Source organism: Microcebus murinus, chromosome X (genome assembly GCF_040939455.1).
Source record: "Microcebus murinus isolate Inina chromosome X, M.murinus_Inina_mat1.0, whole genome shotgun sequence".
NCBI lineage: Eukaryota > Metazoa > Chordata > Mammalia > Primates > Cheirogaleidae > Microcebus > Microcebus murinus.
The window spans coordinates 105,167,377-105,190,151 of NC_134136.1; the positions used below are offsets into that span (position 1 = coordinate 105,167,377).

The window sequence follows — 22,775 nt, forward strand, 5'->3', positions numbered from 1 at the left end:
AGATCTCCAGTGGTTGAATCAATTAGACTCTGTCACCTGTAGAATATTCAGGCATCCCAAAGTGTCTAGACCTACGTACTACATCAATAGGCAGAGATAACATATCACCCCACCCCAAAGAAAAGGGAGTCATGAGGGGAGAGTCATGCAAACTTATGATTTCCACATTGTACAAATACTAATTTGTAAACAGAAGTTATTTCCCCTTTAACTAGGTTCCTCTTGCTATGTTGCCTAACTTCAAACGAATAATTGTGACATCATCAGTATTTCCAGGCAGTCAGACACAAACTACAAAAGAGAAAATTTCTATTCTTGAACTGTAGTGTCATTAACCAGAAATTAGAGGAAGGGACATGAAGGGGGAGTAGAGAAGTTAAGGTACATTCAAAAATGTAAATAAAAAGTATACTTGAAATTGTCTTGAATAGCACAGATTTGGGGATCAGCTGTTTTTAAAAAGAGAAAAAAAATTTATTCTCCATAAGTTAGTGATTTCACTTTGTGCCAAGACAACATATTTAAAATAGCGTTAGCTGGCTGGGTACAGTGGCTCATGCCTGTAATCCCAGCACTTTAGGAGGCCAAAGTGGAAGGATCACTTAAGTCCAGAAGTTCAAGACCAGCCTGGGCAACATAGTGAGATCCTGTCTCTATAAAAAATAGAAAAATTAGTTGGACATGGTGGCACATGCCTGTAATCTCAGCTACTTGGGAGGCTGAGCTGGGAGGATCACTTGAGCCCAGGAGTTTGAGGCTGCAATGAGCTATGATGATGCCACTGCCCTCCAGCCTGGGCAACAGAGCAAGGCCCTGTCTCAAAAAAGAAAAAACAAAGCAAAACAAACAAAAAAAATAGTCCTGGCTTTTAAAAATTAATAAATTAGCTTACTTAAATGTAACTAAAAAGTATTCTAGTAAAATCTATTTTATCATAAGCAAGGAAGTATACCAATACAAGCAATATGGCCAGTAGTAAGGGAGGTCAAGTTCACAAAATGGAAGTGGCAACAGGAGGGAAAAGAGTGGAGATTTCTCAACCAAGGTTATGAACACCCACTAATGTGCAGTCAGCTGAGGAAGATGAGTAGGCAACAGAACCACTCAAATCTATCAAAAATATCTCCATAATTTTTTTAAATACATTTTATTCTTTAGAGCACTTTGAAGTTCACAGAAATATTAAGTGGAAAGCACAGAGATTTCCCATGTACCCTTGCCCCCACACATGTACAGCCTCCCCAGTTATCAACATCCCACCCCAGAATGGTACATTTGTTACAATTGATTTATCTACATTGACACATCGTTATCATTCAAAGTTCATAGTTGGTTTTTTTTGTTTTTTGTTTTTTTGAGATAGAGTCTCACTCTGTTGCTGGAGCTAGAGTGAGTGCCGTGGCGTCAGCCTAGCTCACAGCAACCTCAAACTCCTGGGCTCAAGCAATCCTTCTGCCTCAGCCTCCCGAGTAGCTGGGACTACAGGCGAGAGCCACTATGCCCAGCTAATTTTTTGTTTCATTTTTAGTTGACTAATTTATTCTATTTTTAGTAGAGACGGGGTCTCGCTGTTGCTCAGTCTGGTCTCGAACTCCTGAACTCAAGCAATCCTCCCGCCTTGGCCTCCCAGAGTGCTAGGATTACAGGCATGAGCCACCGCACCTGGCCCAAAGTCCATAGTCTATATTAGGGTTCACTCTTGGTGTAGTACATATGGGTTTGGACAAATGTATAATGGCATATATCCATCATTACAGTATCACACAGAATAATTTCACTGCCCTAAAAATCCTCTATGTTCTGCCTATTCATTTCTCTTTCCCCTCTAACTTTTGGCAACCATTGATCTTTTTACTGTTTCCATAGGTTTGCCTTTTCCAGAATGTCACATAGTTGGTATCAGGCAGCATATAGCCTGATTAGCTTCTTTCATTTAGTAATATACATTTAAGGTTCCTTCATGTCTTTTCATGGCTTAATAAATGACTTGTTTTTAGTACTGAATAACATTCCATTATCTGGATATACCACAGTTTGTTTAGCCACTCACTGAAGCTGCTATAAACATCATGTGTAGGTTTTTGTGTGGACATAAATTTTCAATTCATTTAGGTAGATACCGAGGAGTGTGATTGTGGATCATATGGCAAGAGTATTTTTCATTTTTTAAGAAACTGCCAGTCTTCCAAAGTAGCTATACCATTTTGCATCCCCATCAGCATGGATGAGAGTAGCTCCACATTCTATACAGTCTTTTTTTTACACAGAATCTCACTCTGTCACCCTGCTAGAGTGCAGTGGCATCATCATAGCTCACTGCAGCCTCGAACTCCTGGGCTCAAGCGATCCTCCTGCTCCAGCCTCCTGAGTAGCTGCATGCCACTGCGCCTGGCTAATTTTTCCCTTTTTTTGTGTGGAGACAGGGTCTCACTCAGGCTGATCTTGAACACCTGGAATCCAGTGATCCTCCTCCTTCGGCCTCCCAAAGTGCTAGGATTACAGGCATGAGCCACTGTGCCTGGCCTCTCTACAGTCTTTAATCCCTCAGTCACTAACACAGATTGACAACCAAGATGATGACTTAGGTTTTGTATACAGTGGTGAGGAATGGGGCCTTGGGAGAATGGAGTACAGAAAGTATGAGAGAAAAGCTCTCTGAAAAAAGGCTACAGGTTTTTTCAGTGATGGCTCAATTATTTATATTTATAATGTTTATATGTTTACAATAGCTTTGGGGAAAATAGTACTGTTTATTAATTATAGGTTGGCTTATCCAAGTTTTTTTTAATGAATAATAACTTCATAAGACACACAAGTGCATCTAACCACCTGGCAGCCAATGTCATGTGCTTGAGTGAACTGGGACAAGTTACCTGGATTGTTGCCCTTGTTTTCTTTATCTCTTATAAGTACAGTTGAGGTACATAATCTGGATAGTTTTTTCCAATCGTTTAATTAATTAAAATCAAGTCTATATATTTCTTCCCAAAGCAGAAATGACCCCAAAGACAAATTTGATCTCAGTAGAATGTTTCAAAAAAGAGTAGTGTTTCCCTTTTTTTTTTTTTTTTGAGACATTGTGTCACTCTGTCACCAAGGCTAGGATGCAGTGGTGTGATCATAGCTCACAGCAGCCTCAAGCTCCTGGGCTCAAGCGATACTTCCACCTCAGCCTCCCAAGTAGCTGGGACTACAGGCTCACACCACCAGCTAATATTTTTTTAATTTTTTTTTTTGTAGAAATGGGGTTTCCCAGGCTGAGTGTCCCATTTAAAAGACAATAAATATACTTCAATTAAGATCATCATTCCTGGCCGGGCGTGGTGGCTCATGCCTGTAATCCTAGCACTTTGGGAGGCCGAGGCGGGAGGATTACTTGAGCCCAAGAGTTCAAGACCGGCCTGAGCAAGCGCAAGACCCCATCTCTACTAAAAATAGAAATAAATTAATTGGCCAACTAAAAACATATAGGAAAAATTAGTCAGGCATGGTGGCGCATGCCTATAGTCCCAGCTACTTGAGAGACTGAGGCAGAAGGATCACTTGAGCCCAGGAGTTTGAGGTTGCTATAAGCTAGGCTGACACCACAGCACTCTAGCCTGGGCAACAGAGTGAGACTCTGTCTCAAAAAAAAAGAAAAAAATGTCCAAAAATATTCTGAGTAAGAGATCATATCAAAATGTACTGATTGGGTCATTTATTTATTTCTGCCTACAAAATGACTCCAAAACTAGGTGCCTAAAAACAGCAGCCATTTACTATTTCTCATAATTGTGTGGACTAGCTGGGCTCAGCTGTGTGGGTTTTTTTGTTCTAGGTGGTGTTTGCTAAGGTCATTCATTCAACTGGGTCACTCACTCAGCAGCTGTAATCAGCTGGGAGCTTGGCTAGGGCTGAAACATCCACGATGGTTTCATTCACATTATCTGGAAGTTGGTGCTGGTCAGCTAGGGTGCTTTGGTTCTCCTTCACATGGCCTCTCACCTGCTAGTAGGTCAGATTATCTTCTTTACAGCTTTGCAACTAGGTTCCAAGAGGGATAGGCCCACTTCTACACAAGCACTTATTCAGTCTTTGCTTGCCATCATGTTTGCTAACATCCCATTGTCCATGCAAGTCACATGGCTCAAGCCCAGGGTCAATGTGGTAGGGCACAACACAAGGGCATCATTACTAGAAGGCATGAGTAATTAGGAGCCACCTATCCAGCAGTATATCATATTCATGCATTCAACAATCACTTACAGAACACCCAAATATTAAGGCTATAATAATGACCAGGACAAAATGCCTGGCACCAAGGAGCCTGGCTTATTGCATTTAGGAGGTCAGGGTAGGGAGATGGTGACAGGAATCTTCATCCTCAACAAGTGCCTGAAGTGATTCTGATATAAACTAGTATTTAAGAATCTCTCCCTTAAGCTTTCTTTATCTACCAATATCCTAAGTGGATTCCTTGATTGTTAGCAGAGCCCTAGAATTTGGGAGAAAAGGGAACTAACAACTCATAAAACAGACTTCTCTTACCTCATGGCTTTTCCAGTTTTGTCAAGCTCTAGAAAATTAGAGGTTCTAGCACACTTGTATCCCAGCGGTTCTCAGAGCGTGGTCCCTGCACCAACAGGATCAGCATCACCTAGGAACTTGTTAGAATTGCAAATTCTCAGGGCTCAAACTACCAAACAAGAAATTCTGGGTTTGTGGCCCAAACAACGTGTATTTTAACAAGTCCTCCAGGTAGTTCTAATGTAGGCAAAGTTTGAGAATCACTGCCATATCCTAACCCTATTACAACTGCACCATTGCATAAAGTGATACATTATTTTACATAGTTACACTTAGATTATTAACACCCATGTGAGTGGATTCTCTAGTTTTCAGGAAGGAGTGGGGAGGCTACCAGTTTGGCTATTTTTATCAGGTGTCTTTAAATTCCTAATCTGTCTTTAACTCCCTCTTCTACATTAGGCAAATCACTTAGTATATCTAAGTTTAAATCATCCCAGTCCCATAAAATAACAGCACCTAAATATATCTAAGCACCTAAGTATATCCAAGCACCTAAGTATATCTAAGTTTAACAGCACCTAAGTATATCTAAGTTTAAATCATCCCAGTCCCATAAAATAACAGTACCTATGCCCTTTATTATAGTCCCTTTTAGCACTAACTTTCTATGTTTTGCTTTCCATATTCATATCAATCCATATCCAAATAATCATTAGAATAGCAGGAGGGATTAAGGAAAGGCTAGCTTTCCAAATAGACTAGACTAGAAAAAATAAATGCTACTTCTCAGGCAAATATAAGAAAACCAAGAAGTATTACTGGGGGAAAAAAGATTCTCTAGGGAAATGCAGGCTTTCTGCTTATATAAATTCTGTGTAACTTAATGAAGAACAGGAAAAACCAGAGGGGAAATAAGTAAAACACCTAGAAACTCTCCAAGGGAGGTTAACATTGATTTCCTGCTCTACCAGTCAGCAATCATCACAGTGAGCTTTAAATGACTCAAACTACTTAAATAATTTGCATAAAGAACCTTGGTCTTCTGGGTTTCTTTGGGGGAAACAGACTTGACAGTGAAGCTGTAGCTTGCCTTTCATGATTAACTGTGCTGCTTGCACAGTGCTTTCACAGACATTACATCATTTAAGTCTCACATTAACCCACCCACGTTAGTGATATTTTCCCTATTTTCCAGACAAGCGGAAAGGAAACCATAGAAGGAAATGAGTTATGCAAGCTCATGAAAATTAAGTGTGGAATGGCTGGGCCAAGATCCGTCCAAGGCCCTTACCTTTGCAGTCTACTGTTTTTTCAACTGTTTTGCCTTCAGATCTGGGGTGGGTGGTGGGGAGAAAGTGGACCAGAATCCTGTATTCTTTTTCCTCCATTTTCCTTCCCTTTCCTTAGGCTGCTGTCAAAAGGACACTAGTATTGATGTTTTTTTCTTTTTCTTTTTTTTTTTTCTTGAAGACAACATGTTGTGTCCCATAGGATTGATGTTAAGAGACTGAAAATCTAGTCCTGAATCTGCCAAAGGAGGCTGGTTGGTCTCAGATATGTGTGTCACTTACACTCTCTGGGCCTCAGGTGCCCCTTTGTTACTTCCAACTGTCTCTACAATAGCATGGAAAATGGAATCAGAATATCTATTGGTTGCGTTTTACATTTATATAGAGGTTCTGGACTGCAGCTGGGGCTTGAAGAGGTGAGAAAAGGCAAACAAAAGTCCTGTGGTCTTTGAGCATAGATTCCAGAACCACCCCCTCCACCCCCCCCCCCAATCCCCTCACTTCACCTTCCTGCCTCCAGGATACCAAAATCCGTGGAAGCTCAAGTCTCTTATGTAAAATGGCCTAGTATTTGCATGTAACCTATGCAAACACCCCCCATATTGTATTTTTTTCAATTAAATATCTAGCTTTATTAAAGACAGTCTTACACAAATCAGAAAATGATCCTTTGATTATAAAGATACTTGGTGTTCAGGCATAACCAGAAAAAAAATCAAGAAGTCAAATATGTCCAAAGCCAAATGATTTCTCACTTCCTTTTTTGTATTCTACATTTTTTTAAAGGAAATGAATTGGCATATATATATATATGTATATATATATATATATATGTACAAAAAAGAAACCCATTTCGCTAGGAAATGGTTATTTTTCTGAATCTCTGTGTTGTGTATAGAGCAGACTGAAGTTTGTGCACATCTAGCATGTTGGTATTGAAAAGCTACTCAGACTGCCAGAGTGCTGCAAACAAAACCACCACTGAACAAGAGGCCCAGGTGCTCTCCGCATTCTCACATCCGTTGTGGCCTCCCTGGGAACTCCCACATGTTGGTTTAAGGAGAAAACCACTCCCTAATGGGAAAAGAAGGATCTAAAAGAAACAATAATTTCTGAAAATAATCTGGGAGGTTCACAAGATAAGCCACTTCCCTAATTATGAGACTATCCATAAAGGAGGAATGACCATCTGGACTTCATGTGGGGTATTTCAAGGCACCCTGAAAGCCCACTCTAGGGAGCAGCCCTGGGGTCGTAGAAGGCAGAGGTGCCCTCTGACTCGGGTGACCGCTGAACACAGCCCAGGGGCCTTCTTCTCATCAAAATGCATTTTTTGCCTCTGATGTTCCATATATCAAATCTCCAAATCTCAGTTTTTCTAGTGGTTCTTGAGCCATCAGTTGCCGGTTCATTCTGCATTCTAAATATTGTTTTGATTGATTTCAGAACAAGGCAGTTTTATCATTATTGTCACAGAGACACTTCATGAATTTCTCTTTAAAGCTTTACATTCACCGAAGTGATAGAATGGGAAGCTGCTCTTCTGGGGCAACCGGATGGAAGCTCTTGGTCCCAACCCCCTCCTCCCACCCCCCCCCATATATTTTAAGTCAACTCTGAATTATTTATAATACCTAATACAATGTAAATGCTATGTAAATAGTTGTTACACGGTATTTTTATTTGTATTATTTTATTGTTAATTTTTTTTCCAAATATGTTTGATCCACGGTTGCTTGAATCCCCAGATAAGAAACCCAAGATACTTCTGAAAAGATACAGGAAAACAGATCTATGAGAGTTCAGAGTAAGTATTTAGGGTGTGGAGTTGAGATAAGCTAAGCTCGACTCCATTTAGGACCCTTCCTGGTCTCTGAGAGTGCTTAGATGTGACTCCTAAAAGCTCAAATATTTTGGCTTTTCAGTTTTGTTTTGGTGAAAGGAATGATGATGTGGAATACACATCGTTGTAGGAACCACACGATCAATAAATTTAAGAATCTCTTCATGTACATCTAGCCTTATTTATTCTGAAATCTCTGAATTCTGATCCCACTGTTCTGCTAAACAAATAATTTGCTGTCCTGTTAGAATCTGAGAGTCAAAAGTATGTGAAAGTTCAAACATGGTCAGCGATTTTTTTTTTAATGGATCGATGTGGTAGGTTTGGTGGCTTTGTTTTTACTGCCTTCTAGAACCAAGAAAATCCTTATCTATATCATTCACTCAATTAATGCCTTTCATGGTTTTTAGGGGCAAGTTGACCCAGTTTCTTTAACGTTTGTCTGCATGCCTGTCTGCCTCTTTTCCTCTCCCAGGAAATGGAGAAACACCGATTCATGTGCGCCCCTATCTTAAAGTAAGCCAGTTTATCAATAGTTATCAAGTTCAGCATGTCCGTAAGCAGGCCTCATCTGGAACACTAGAATCTGATGTCCAGAGAAAGTATAGGAAAATTTGTTTCCAGAACAAGAGTGGTAAAACTATAAATACAGAGGTGGACAAGTGAGGTGGTGTAGAGTAAGGGAAGAGAGAAAAAAAAATAGAAATGATGTTCCCAAATACTGAGATTTGAGAAAGGGATGGAAAGAAATGAGAGAGTTGGAATAGTAGAGCGCTTGTGAAATTGACAGAGAACATAGTAATTTGCCGTTCCCTCTGTTACAATTTACATAAGCAATTTAGGGATTTTCAACCAGCATTTTAAAAGATATGATATGTCATAGAATAAAAATACAGAAGACATATCATGGAAGGTCAAATATTGTTTTGGAAACATTTTTCAATATATGTAAATATGTAATAACTATTTTTTATAAATATGTAATATGTATAAAATAAATAAACACACACACACACTCACGCCCCGGTTTGTTTTGTAAACTATTTTGGACTGTGGGTCTTGGTCCAAAGTTTGAAAGCCCCTAGAACACAAGACCCAAAAGGATCCTGGCAAGGTAAATTCAAGGTCAAGTGAGAGTCTCTTTTCTCTAGCTCTGCCATCCAGAGAAGTTAATGCAAGAGGAAATGGCGTGTGGGGGAGGGGACAGACACTAGCGTGAGGCCAAGTAAGGAACAAGGGCACGTCGGGACAGGGAGGTGCCGGGAGCCTTCCGCCTGACTGGTCGATTGAGGAACTTGAGAAGGTTGTGAGTGCTTTCCTTAAATGCTAAACCGAAAGAACTTTCGCGTTCCCCGTCCTCGAAAAGCCTACAAAAATGAGGGATTCGCTTTGCTCCCTGAGGTGACCCTACAAGGGATCAGTCCCTGTAAAAAGAATTATTACTATTATTATCAGAGGCCAACTGCAGGGAAGTGGGCGGGGCGTGGGAAGCGCGGGAATGCCGGGCCGGGCGGGTCCACACAGAGACTCACGGCATGTTCTGCAAAGCCCACCGGAGGGAACAAGCAGTTCTGCACTTTGGGACCCATCCACAGGGAAGAGCCCCAGGGCACTGGTCGAGGTGAGCTCTTTCCACCGGCCAGTGACGCTCCCTACCAATGGGAAGCACCGCCTCCGTCCCCATCCCTGCAGCTGGCTCCGCCGTCTGCTCGCCCGCCTCCCACGTGACCTAATCCGCGGGCCACCGCCTCCACCGCGCCCAGGCCCCGCCCCCGTGACGTCTCACCGCCCTCCGATTGTCCGAACGTTCAGCCTCTTTCCGCGTTCGTTAATTGGCTGACCGGGCAGACAGCGCCCCCCCTCCGCCACGCCCCCGGAGCCGTGGGGAACGCGGTGGGGGGGCGGGGCCTGGGCCGGAGGGGCGGGGTGAGAAGGCTGCGCGCGGGTAAAGGGGCCGCCTTAGCGCGGTCCGAGCGTTCAGCGGACGCGCGCCGCCTCGCTCTCCTGAGTCGCCACCCGCCCCTCCCCCGCCCGCCGCCGTCACCCGGGAAACCGGTCGCAATCGCTGGCCGACCTGAAGCTGGTTTCATGGCAGCCGCGAAGAAAGCAGTTTTGGGGCCATTGGTGGGGGCAGTGGACCAGGGCACCAGCTCGACGCGCTTTTTGGTGAGCCCAGCGTGACATCTGAAAAGGCTCTGAGCCGGGGCGGGAGCCCGGGAACGGAGGGGCTGGGTGTCGCGTCCCCATCCTGTCCCTCTCCCGGCTGCGGCCCCCGCTGGGCAAGGGAGGGAGGCCGGAGCGGGACCTGCCACGCTTTGGCTGCCCCACCCGGGCCTGGGGACCTCGGCCTCCCGCGACCCCCGCGGTCGAGTTGAGCAGTCTCAGCCTTGGTGGTGGGGCTGTCTCACTTTCTAATGGGGGGACTCTTCCTCTAAAGGGAGCTAGGACTCTCCGAGCATCCGCGCAGGGCGACCCGCCTGCAGCAGGGGACAGGTGGCCACATTGACCGCTGCAGCGGTCTTCCTCAGGAGCACTTGGCCTGCGAGGCGCAGGACGTCCTTGGATGGGTGTAAAGCTGTGTCACGGTTGTGGTAGTCTAACACAGCGTCCTTTCCAGCAGTAGACGAATAAAGTATTAGCGTGACGATGCGTTGTCATCCTCTCCCACGGAAGGGAGGGTTGAATACTGAGGGAGGTGGCAGAACAAATTAGGAAACAGTCACGCTATATTGCTTTTGCCAGAATCTTTATTTAATTTCAAAGACTCACAAATTTCAGTTCTGATACTTTGCCCATTACAAACAAATGATTGTCTTCTCTGCTCTTCACAGCATAATGTGAAAGGAAAATTCTGTTTCATTCTATTTATCATGTATGACAGCAGAGTTTTTACCATTTAAAAAGTGCTATTTAAGTGACTCTCTGCTGATTAATTTGTTTTGTGCAATTAAGAAACTTGCTTTTAAAATGACCTAGCACTGAATTCAGTAAGATAATTTAAAAGTAATTTAAATGAGTGCTTGCTGGTAAAAGCCCATGCTTTCAATGGACATTTAACAACGTGGCATGTTGATGTTAATATTTATTGATTATTTAGCTCCCTCTTCACTTCTTATCTGCAAATCATTTTCCCTGCAAATATATATGTGTATATCTATACATATACATTATATATACACACAACATATATTTTTTTTCAAAGTTTGGTTTAGCAGGCACTTGACTAAAAACTGCATTTGTGCTTTGATCCTAACAAAAGTGCCTCTAAAGTGAGAAGCTTTTAGTCCAATTTTAGTTTGAATCTTATTTAATGACTTACCCCTAGCTTGAGCTGCCAAGACATAGTTCTATCATCCATTGGATTGTTTATCTTTTGATCACCCAGGGCAGGTTTCACTTTGTCTTATATTCATATAAATGTTTATAAAGTAATACTGAATCATAAGTAAGAAAGTCTGCTCAACTGGCTTTTATTAATATATAAAATACACAATCTAATTACCATCTTCCCAACTTAAGAAAGACCATTAAGACATGTGTGCCAGCTAACTGTGGGTTGATTTTAAAGCCATAATCAAGAATTGCCCACACAAGTACTTGCAGGGGCCAGGCAGGTTGAAAGGGGAAAGCAGACTGCAGAGATACCCACGCCAAAGAGATAGCCAGTAGTTGCCGAGGAGGAATGCAAAGCCCGATCTTCAGATTCTTTGAGTAAAGCTGGTAGTCCAGAGTTTTCTGTGAAATCTTCTGATTTTTAAATGTTGGCGACTTGTTCACAAAGCATTGTGGAGGCCAAACCAAGCATGACAATTGTTCTTGAGTTTCTATAGCTTTTGCTCTATATGAAAGTGGATAAAACATTTTATAACTTTGTAGGCTTCATTTTCAGGATTCAGCCTGATTGTCCTTACCTTCTTTTTCACTCTTTATTATTGCTGTCTGTGTAGCCCAGCAATCTTCTTTATCTACTTCAGGTTGCTCCTGGTCCCTCAAATTCTGTTGCCCCAATGATATCTTTCTACAGTGATGAAGAAGGAATTGATCAACTTCATATTACCACAATTAATTGTTCTGTGTGTGACAGGAACAACATGAGCTTTCAAAAATTGAGTCCTGTTTACTGGGCTCTATATGACATGATCTCAATGAGTAAGCTATGGTGCAAATTCAGAAAATTCTCATCCTGCTTAAAGAACGCTATCTAAAAGTTGATCCATAAACTTGCCTGCTCCTTGAGAAATAACTATGAAAGAATGCTCTAGAGGCAGGTAAAAGACTTAGAGATCCTGTCCGGAGTAGAGAAAAACTTGGGAATGGTTTAGCTTGGTGTTTTTTTTCCCTTTGGTTATAAGGAAAGAGTTTGCTAAAGCATTCCCCGAGAAATGCAGATAAAAGATTTGCTGAATAAGTGCTTCAATCACAAGATGATTCCCAGGAGTTATTTCCAGTCATATTGTTCCACATTGTAATTATGACTCAAAAAATAATTGCTTACCTTCTCAGAAAAGAATAAAGAGGATAAGAACTGTCATAATGAAGCTTATAAAGTTTAAGATATTTAAGTAATTTCCTGATCATTATTCATTAAATTTGCATATGTAACTCAACTTTCACAAGACCAATAACCTCTCCAAACTTTCTTCTCTCTTTTTCTCTGCTAGCAGTATGAGCTTTCTTCCATAAGGAGAAAAAGCTTGATTCATGCTTTTTCATCTGAGAGAAATGCCTCTGCCACTATCCCCCATATTTGCCTCTTGAAATTCTACTGTAACTCTAAATGGTGGTTCAACTACCATCTCTTATTGTAAGTCTTCCTCAAACCCTTAGCCAGAATTTCTCCCCCTTCCTATGGCAATTTTTATACCTCTATTAATAACTCTTATCACCTTCTCCCTTGTATTATAATTATATACCTGCTGAACTTGGGAGCAAAGACCTCCTTTTAAATCATTTGTCCTGTTGCCCAAGAGGTTTTATGGAATATAGAGATGAACAAGACTTAAAGACTGTTCAGGAAGTACTTTATACATTTTTATCTAATAGATTTTTATTTCTCTTTAATAAGTCAACTGAATTGTAATTCTGGTTTTCTTTGTTACCTTGCCCCCCCCAAAATCTTAAAACTTCTGACTTGGGTATGTTTAATTACTTAATTTCTTCTATTTTAGTAGTAAACCTGTAATTTTGGAACATGTTAATTTCTTTGTCAAATTGTCAAAGTATTAATCTTAGGAGCCTATGCATATGCTTTGTACTAAAGGAAAATTTCTAACTTATCTGATAAGGAAAGTGAATCAGGATTGGCACATGGTTACTCAGATTGCAGAGTAGGAACTTCTTGGAAAGAGAATTAGCGTAACAGGTTTTAAGGAGAGGCCGTTTCTTTATAAGACAAAAGTTTTTAGCATAAACAGTCAACTTCCTTCTTTAATTTGGTAACTTAATTTTCCCCCATTATGTTGAATGATTTTTTTAAAAGGCTTGGAATGTGTTGTGACTTGAAATGTATCAAGTACTATGTTGAGGCATTTCTCATTTAATCTTTGTAACAACTCTGTAGATAGTATTAGTAAGCTCCTTTACACAGGTGATTAGATTGTGGCTGAGGATTGTGCCCAAGGTCACAGAGTAACTTGGTGGAGTCCAAGTCTGTTACACTCTGAAGCTAGTCCACCTAACTACTTCTTGGACTCCCCAGCTGCCTGGAATACTGCAAAGGGGAGATAGCAGAATGGGGAAGGCCACCTCCCCACCTATCAATCAAATGTCAGTTCTGATTATGGTCATAAATGAATGAGTCTTAACCAAGAAAAACATACATTGGTTGCACGATCTATAAAAATTATTGCCTTTGAATGAGTATTACAGGTTATGATCATCTTGTGACTCAGATTCAGTGGGTCCTGGGCAGGGCTCAGGTGTGTCACTGTGGATAATGGTTGCATAATCATTTTGTTCCAACAGCCAGTGTTTATGAAGAATGACTAGAATTGTAGTTCCTTGCTTGTTTTGGCAGGAAACATTGTCCTGGCCCCAGTTGTCTCATCATACTTAGAGATCTCATAAGGCTTACAGATGGTTTTCCTGTTTCTTTCATTTATTTATTCAACATTTATTTATTAAGCACCCATTATAGGCCAGGAACCAATGCATAATAAATTTGGTGAAACTCTTTTGGCTCATAGCTGGAATGAGGCCACTTTTGTGATAACTAGAGTTGTGATTCTATTGTTGCTTATTTCTTTCCCCACCATAATCTGCTTGTTTTCTTGCCCATTACATTACACAAGCAGAATGAACATACATTTTCGCCAGAAAGCTGCCGCCCACTCTAGTCTTCTTGTCTTTCACAAGGCTAAATGTTAAGAGCTCTCAATTTTGAGCTCCTCGAGGTGCATAACAGTGTCTTTTTTTTTCTTCCCCAAAGCCTGACATAGCATCTGGCATGTGGTAGGTGCTCATTATGTGGATTGACATCAACAGTGAGGGGCCTATAACGACTCAGATGTGTGTGTGTGTGTTTGAGACAGAGTCTTACTTTGTTGCCCGGGCTAGAGTGCCTAGCTCACAGCAACCTCAGACTCCTGGGCTCAAGCAATCCTTCTGCCTCAGCCTCCCGAGTAACTGGGACTACAGGCATGCACCACCTTGCCCGGCTAATTTTTTCTATATATTTTTAGTTGGCTGGCCAATTAATTTCTTGCTATTTTTTTTTGTAGAGACAGGGTCTCACTCTTGCTCAGGCTGGTTTCGAAATCCTGACCCTGAGCGATCCACCCACCTCGGCCTCCCAGAGTGCTAGGATTATAGGCGGCCTCCCAGAGTGCTAGGATTATAGGCGTGAGCCACCGCGCCCCGGCCAGACTCAGATATGTTGACTAGAACTCTTGGATGAGAAGTATAGGAAGATAAAACTTGGAGGTTCTTGGAAAAAGCTAACATTGACAACTATGGCTTTATTAGATATATGCATATACCATTTACTACAATTTCATTTTTATGAAAAACAATGCTGTTTGCTGTGTTTTCTTCTGTGGTTTTTTTTTTTTCTTTTTTTCTTCCTACTTTCCTTTTTTTTTTTAATTCTTTTTTTTATGATTTAAGCCAAAGCTAAGAAGATAGTCTGTGGTTTGTTGGAAGATGTCATTTTCTGGTCAAATGTGCAATGTAATGTATTTGTAGCTAGTATTTTTATTTTTTGGTCTTTCTCATTTATGTAGTATCATGGTGTTCTCGAGAGGGAGTTTACATTCCTGAATAATGTCTTATCACATAGTAAAGTTTAGTGTGCCATAAAAGAGTAGGCTAGTGGGGAAATCACATGGGGAGGGAAATGAATGTGCATGTTTATGATGGGATAGCTGAATTAGTCATAGGCTGAGTGAGGCAAGCCCACAAGACAGTTACTTAGTAGTAAGGAGAGCATTTCATCTCTCCATGATTCTTCTTATAAAACAGAGAATACATACATCATTTCAGAAGGTTAATTTTAAACATTTTTTATAAAAACAATTTTTCTTATTTCTTCAGTTTTTAACTATCCCTCTCCAAATCTGGAATTGAGTCATAGTTTGGGCATAAAGGTGAATATACAGCTGGTGACTTCTGGTTCTAATGCTACCACTTATAGGTAATAGTAATAATAATAATAAAGTAGCAGTAGTATGAGCAATAGTAATGGTAACATTTTTGAGTGTATACTATGTATCTGCACTATGTGACATTCTTTTGCTACATTAACTTTACTTGTTTCTATCTTTTTAAATTACCCTTACCCAAAACAAAATCTGGAATTGAAACGTGATTTGGGCTTGGAAATGAATATAGAACTGGTGATTTCTAATCCTATCACCTATCGGTGGTGGTGGTGGTGGTGGTGATAGTAATAAAATGCTAATAAAAAAATAGTAGCAACAACCAAAAGTGGTAAAATCTGTTGGATGCATACGCTGTACCTGCCCTGTGTTAAATACTCTTCACAAATTATTTTATTTCATCCTTTTACAGATGGAAAAGTCGAGGCTCATGAAAGTTAAAGTCAAACAGCTGATGTGAGCAGGGCTGGGGCTTGACCTCCCCAAGCTCTGTGTGCCTCTGGGGCCTGTGCTCTTTGCCTCTACATTACACCAAGTGTGAAGTTCTCATCTGCTTCTCTGTGAAATTCTGCAAACTGATTTCTTTCATTAAGCTTATGATCTAAAATAGAAGCAGCTGACTGCTAAGGATCTACCCTTCATATGTCCAAGCAACACCTCAGACACACATTATCTAAACCAAAATTTGAAATCCTGTTACACCTTCCTGTGTTGCAACTACTGCTCCTACCCTACCCCTTGTCTGGTAAACACTGCCTACTCAGTCATGCTAATCCATCCTCCCTGAGTATTCCATCTTTTCCTGCTTGTACCTCCTGATTTAAATATCTCTCTTCACGTGTACTACACTTCACTCAAGCCCTGCTGCTGCTACTGCCCTCCTAGTGGAGTCCTTTGGAGACCTTTGTGTGTTTCACCTGCATCACTACAGACACATTGCAGCTCGTCTCTCTGCACTAGCCTTGCTTCCTTCTAGCCCTTTCTCAGCAGTAGCTAGCACTGTGCACCCACACCCACCCACACGTTCTGTATACTTGTACTCCCTGTCCCACATGGACTCATAACTGTTCAAAGAAAAATCATCATTTAGTTAATGCTAATACGTTAATACTAATACATGATTTTGAATTGGAATACCACTGAATTGGTATTCACAAAGCCTGGAGTTTAGTCCTGTTTGTCAGTATTGTATAATCCCTTAGATCTCACCTTGTAAATGTGATAGCATTACATTAAGGCTGTGAGTTTCAGTTGGTGTTGCCATTTGGTTTTTGCATATTATGGGAGTACAAATGTTTAGGTTACGCATATTCCCTTTGCCCTACACGAGTCAGAGCTTCAAGTGTGTCCATCCCCCAGACGGTGCGCACCGCACCCATTAGGTGTGAATATACCCATCCCCTCCTCCCCATCCCACCTGCCTGACACCCTATGAATGTTATTACAATATGTGCACTTAAATGTTGATCAGTTAATACCACTTTGATGCCTTGGAACTCCATTGTTAACCTTTTTTTCTGGAAGCATTTAAATCTGGAAACTGAAGTCAAAATGTCAAGTCTAAGGTAGGGCACAGTCCCAAGGCTCAGTGAGAGCTCCCTGTCCTGCTTTCCCAGCTTCTGAAGGGTCCTAGAGATGCAGGGAACACATTTAGACAATGCTGGGCCAGAAGCATGTTTTCTAGCTCCCATAGACTCATTGTGTCTTAAAATATTCATTTTAATTTCTCTTCTTAAAGATAGTCATCTATTCTGTCTGTTGTAGGTTAGAAGTTTTAACTGGCCTTTGCAATCTACTTGAAAAAAAAACTGACTAGCATTCTTGCTATTGGGCAATGTGTTCACATGTGGAGTTAGCTACCCTCCATCATAGAGTCTTGTGGAAACATTGTTAGCCTTCTTTGTATATTTGTCCACCTACAAATGAATGGCTGGGAGGCTTCATTATGATTCTTCATGTGAACCTACATATGTAAGGGAAAATGTCCTCTTGAATTTCACTGTCCAATACAATAGCCAGTAGCCACATTTGGCTACTGAGCACTTTAAATGTGACTAATCCAAATTGAGGTAGACTGTAAATATATACCAGATTTCAAAGACTTAGTATTTTAAAAAGATTTTATTAATACTTTTTTATATTTTTCACATGTTGAAAATGATACTTTGTAGATAGACTGGCTTAAATGTGTTATTAAAATTAATTTCTTAGAAGCAAGACTTGTCAGTAAAAAAAAAAAAAATTAATTTCATCTTTTTACTAGTTTTTCTATGAGAAAATTTAAAATTAGTATGTGGCTTGCATTTGTGGTTCGCATTATGTTTCTGTTAGTGCTACACTGAGAAAATTGCAGATTCCAAAACTATTAAATCTAAAAAGTGTCCTACAAATTTGAGAGTGGTGCATAGGGTCAGACCCTAAACACCTAAGGGTGGTGTCAATCTTCTCCTAAGGTTCAGAGCTCTAATGGAGTAGCAAGGTCCAGGCTTCATCCTGGTATGTCCAAATGCTGTGTGATTGGATGGCTTTGTGCTTTAATATGGCAAACAGAATTTACCAACATCCTTCCCTTTTCTGTGCCTATTCCAAAGGCCTATGAATCCATTTTTAGTGTAAGGGTCCTGAAGTTACCCTAGTTACAACTAGGAGGTGATGGAAGAGGGATTCCACTCAATTCATAGTCCAGAGGTCTGCTATTGGTCTTTATGAATCTACCCAGCAAAAATCAACACCTTGTTTCTTAACCCAAAGACCTTTGGGGATTTGAAGTAGCAGGGGAGCCACAGTAATATGAATAACAATATTACAGCTGTAGCTTCCTATTACAGTAAAGTTTTTCTGCTGTATAACTTTTCCATTTCATTTGAGAATATTTCTCCTGATAAATACCTATAATATACCATATTTTTCAGATATTCAGCAAATATTTATTGCACATGAACTCTGTGCCAGGCACTATTCTAGATCCTGGGGATACTTCAGCAAATGAAACAGGACAAATGGAGCTGACATCCTAGAGACATGCCCTAATGTTAAGCTGTAAATCACAGGGCTATTACATGGGGTTCTTCCAAGTGCTTTTTATTTATGAAGTGTTGGGTTAACCTTTGACTTGTAAGATATTTTCTACTCAGCAGACTTCAGAATTTGCCCTCTTGTTTTCATTATGTTTCTCCAAAAAAGAAGGTTTGTGGGAAAGGAAGGAAGGCAACAAGTCACAGACTCATTACTTTTCTTAGTCTGCTTTGAACAGACAGTTTTCTCCCACAGGAAACCTAGGCATGGAAACACTTTCCTAACTAATTGGAAGTGACCTTACTGCTGTAATTACAGTGATTTTGGAAATTAATTTTAATTAAAATATGCATCCTTAGCCTGAAAGAGTAAGTACTTTGCTAGCTACTCAAGTATAGGTACTACAAAGTGGAAAGCAATACATATGAAAAAATGTTGCTAAATGTTAAAAATGTTATTTAGTAGCATTAAAATTGTGGACGATTATATAGCACTTTGTTAGCTTTCATCCATTGGTTTTAATGTTTTATATCAAGGGTCAGCAATTTACGACAAGTATAACCAGAGAGCACTCAGCTGGATGGGGCCAGTGTACACACCTCCCCCTGCTAACAGGGTTCTATTTCTCTTTTATAAGAGCTAGATGCATCACTGCACTTCCTTTGAAAGAATTCATGCAGTACACATCCTTGCCTGAGCATCTGTGACTCTTTGTCTCTACATCCAAGATGAATGAAGGGTGGAACCCTATATCATCACTATTAGCATTATATCAGCTCTCTTTTGAGTCAGAGTCTCACTCTGTTACTCGGGCTAGAGTACTGTGGCATCAGCCTAGCTCACAGCAGCCTCAAACTCCTGGGCTCAAGCAATCCTTCTGCCTCAGCCTCCCAAGTAGCTGGGACTACAGGCATGCGTCATCATGCCCAGCTAATATTTTCTATATATATATTAGTTGGCCAATTAATTTCTTTCTATTTATAGTTGAGACGGGGTCTCGCTCTTGCACAGGCTGGTTTCGAACTCCTGACCTTGAGCAATACGCCCGCCTCGGCCTCCCAGAGTGCTAGGATTACAGGCGTGAGCCACCACGCCCGGCCATATCAGCTCTCTTTTATCATTCTTGGTTTTCCTATTCTCTTAGAAGAAATCTGTACTATTGATTGGTTAATGAATTAACTTTCCAGTAACCAGAGAGCCATTTTAGTTTTATCTAAAGAGAAATTGTTTCAGATGCTGCCTTATAACTTTTATGATTCCATTTAAAGAGAAAGTCAGACATCTTCTACAGTATTTCATCTGATCAGACTTCTTCTGTCAGTGAACAAGAACTTCAGTTGCTGGGTAACTTTAAACATCTTTGATATATACCTGCATTTTTATACTAATGTTGCAATATGTTTTTCAGGTTTTCAATTCAAAAACAGCCGAACTACTTAGTCATCATCAAGTGGAAATAAAACAAGAGTTTCCAAGAGAGGGGTAGGTTTAATATGTAAAGACGCACCATATTTGTTAGTCCATCTCACTCTATTTTCCCTGTGGATTTGTAAAGTAAACTTGGCCAGACACACTCCAGAGAAGACTTGAGAGACTGGTTTTAGTCAAGAAAAAAAGCAATAACTTGATATCTCTTTAAAAACATGTGGGTAATTGATGGCTTAGGAATTCAGTGACAGAAAATGAAGAGATGATAGAGTAGTACAGCAAAAGACTATTAAATATCAGAAATTCTACATTAGCTTTGAAGTCATTTAGCTTTGGGTCCATATTGTTGCCAAAATACTATTTTGCTGATATGAGTATCAGGTTTTTTTAAAAAATAAGGATATCGGCCGGGCGCTGTGGCTCACGCCTGTAATCCTAGCTCTTGGGAGGCCGAGGCGGGCGGATTGCTCAAGGTCAGGAGTTCAAAACCAGCCTGAGCAAGAGCAAGACCCCGTCTCTACTGTAAACAGAAAGAAATTAATTGGCCAACTGATATATATATATATAAAATTAGCCGGGCATAGTGGCACATGCCTGTAGTCCCAGCTACTCGGGAGGCTGAGGCAGAAGGATCACTCAAGCCCAGGAGTTTGAGGTTGCTGTGAGCTAGGCTGACGCCACGGCACTCACTCTAGCCTGGACAACAAAGTGAGACTCTGTCTCAAAAAAAAAAAAAAAAAAAGGATATCTGTTTTTTTTTTTTTTTTTTTTTTGAGACAGAGTCTCACTTTTGTTGCCCAGGCTAGAGTGAGTGCCGTGGCGTCAGCCTAGCTCACAGCAACCTCAAACTCCTGGGCTCAAGCGATCCTCCTGCCTCAGCCTCCCAAGTAGCTGGGACTACAGGCATGCGTCATCATGCCCAGCTAATATTTTCTATATATATATTAGTTGGCCAATTAATTTCTTTCTATTTATAGTTGAGACGGGGTCTCGCTCTTGCACAGGCTGGTTTCGAACTCCTGACCTTGAGCAATACGCCCGCCTCGGCCTCCCAGAGTGCTAGGATTACAGGCGTGAGCCACCGCGCCCGGCCAGGATATCTGTTTTTTAAAAAGCACTTACATATCCGTATCCTAGGATTCCAATTGCAAAAAAAAAAAAAAAAAAAAAAGCATTCATATATCTTGTGTCATACTAAAATCATTTTGGGGGGGAATGCTATTTATATGTAGTAATTGTGGTTAAAATAATGTTAAGTATATTGTTTAAAATTTAGTGATGTTTATGATACAACCACTTTGAAAAACTATGTGGCAGTTTCTTGTAAAGTTAATTATGTATCTGTAGCATTCTACTGTTAGGAATATATCCAAGAGAATTAAAAGCATATGTCCATAGAAAGACTTACACATGAATGTTTATAGCCATTTTATTCATGGTAGCCCCAAACTGGAAACAACTCAAATGTCTGTCATCAGCAGAATGGGTAACAATGGAATACTATTCAGTAATTTTTAAAAAGTGAACTGATACATGCAACAACATGTGGAAACGTTGATATTATGGAATGTGAAAACAGTTGGACACCAAAGAGGATATACTGCATGGCCGCATTTATCTGAAATTCCATAATAGGCTAAACTAATCTAGGATGATAGAAATCAGAAAAGTGGTTGTCTATGGGGTGTGTGATTGACTTGAAAGGGAATTGAAAAAACTTTCTGGGGCGATAGAAATATTCTACATCTTGACTGGGGAGTTGGTTAAAAAAGTATTTCCATTGGTCAAAACTCAACAAATTGTGTACTTTAAATTTGTGCATTTCATTGTACAGTTTACAATTTAAGAAAAAGAGATAAAAACTGATGTCTTGCCAAATTGTATTTTTTTCATGAAAAAATGTTCTATTTTTTAGAGATTTCCTCTGTTTAATAATAAAAGCCATTGATATGTTAGCAGCATCAGCGTAACTGTCCACAGGCCTAATCCCAGTGTAATTTGGAAAGAGGATACCTGGGTCTAATTAGAAATATGTGGAAGGAAATTTAGTTTTTGAAAAGAGAGGTTAAAACTCAAAGCTCAGGAAGGGGAAGAATTTAGTCAGGCCTGAGGAAGGCAGTCAAAAAAGGCAGTTGGAATTCCCTTGCTACTTCCAGATCTTAGGGTAGGATTCTTTTACTCTTTGTCATGTCTACTTTGGAGCTTCCTTAAATTACCATTTGTTTCTCTCAGGCTTCTTCTCATCCTTCTCATTTATTATCAGCCTTTCATCCTTCTGAGGCTCTGGTACCCTTACCAAAATTCCACTGGGATTGGGTCTGAAAACTGGGACCAATCACTTGTCTACACAAAAGAGTTATTAGGAGGTTAAAAAAATTTTTTTTTTAAATAGAGTCTCGCTGTGTTGCCCTGGCTAGAGTGTAGTGGCGTCATCATAGCTCACTACAAACTCAAACTCCTGGGCTAAAGCGATCTTCACAGTCTCCTAAGTAACTGGGACTACAGGCATGCCACCACACCCAGCTAATTTTTCTATTTTTAGTAAGGATGGGATCTTGCTTTTGCTAAGGCTAGTCTCAAACTCCTGCGCCCAAGTGATCCTCCTACCTTAGCCTCCCAGAGTGGCAGGATTACAGATGTGAGCCACGGCAACCGGCCGAGGAGTTTAAATTTTTTAAACTAAATTCCAACAAAACCTTTTGGGAAAGAGTGGCAAATACTTACTTGACTTTTCCAAATTCGTATTGCTTCCATCATATATAATTCTCAAAAATAATAAATATATTTCAATCTGCTTAGCAGTAACTACTGACTAGTAAAACATGCAGATAATTTATCAAAATTCATCAAACCCACAGGATATGAAGAACTGAGGAAACTAATTTCTTATTGTGCTTGAAAAAAATAATTTTATAATAGGTAGAATATTTGCTATTTGTGGCCTGCTATTAGTGGGCTCCTTTAAAATGATTAATGACTACATGAAGAAAAATAAAAATGTAGAGAAGTAGACTTTTCTTTATTACATTAACTGCCATGAGTTATATTTAACTCACTCTAGTTTTGACCCCAGGGCCATGTGAAACATATATAAAA

The 22,775-nt window shown here is 40.4% G+C and overlaps 1 protein-coding gene across 8 annotated transcripts in view; it reads left to right on the forward strand.

The window, feature by feature from the left end:
* The first annotated feature begins 9,647 nt into the window (after window positions 1–9,647).
* Window positions 9,648–22,775, forward strand: part of GK (glycerol kinase) — a 70,172-nt gene continuing 57,044 nt past the window's right edge. For 4 of the 8 annotated variants that reach the window (XM_020284896.2, XM_020284895.2, XM_020284899.2 and 1 more), the window contains exons 1-2: window positions 9,650–9,807; window positions 19,660–19,733. In XM_020284896.2, coding sequence (XP_020140485.1) covers window positions 9,730–9,807; window positions 19,660–19,733 — 152 coding nt within the window. In that variant the 5' untranslated portion in view covers window positions 9,650–9,729. Of the gene's footprint in view, window positions 9,808–19,659; window positions 19,734–22,775 lie in introns of all 8 variants that reach the window. The other 4 variants (XM_020284892.2, XM_020284898.2, XM_020284894.2 and 1 more) reach the window with 2 other exon arrangements.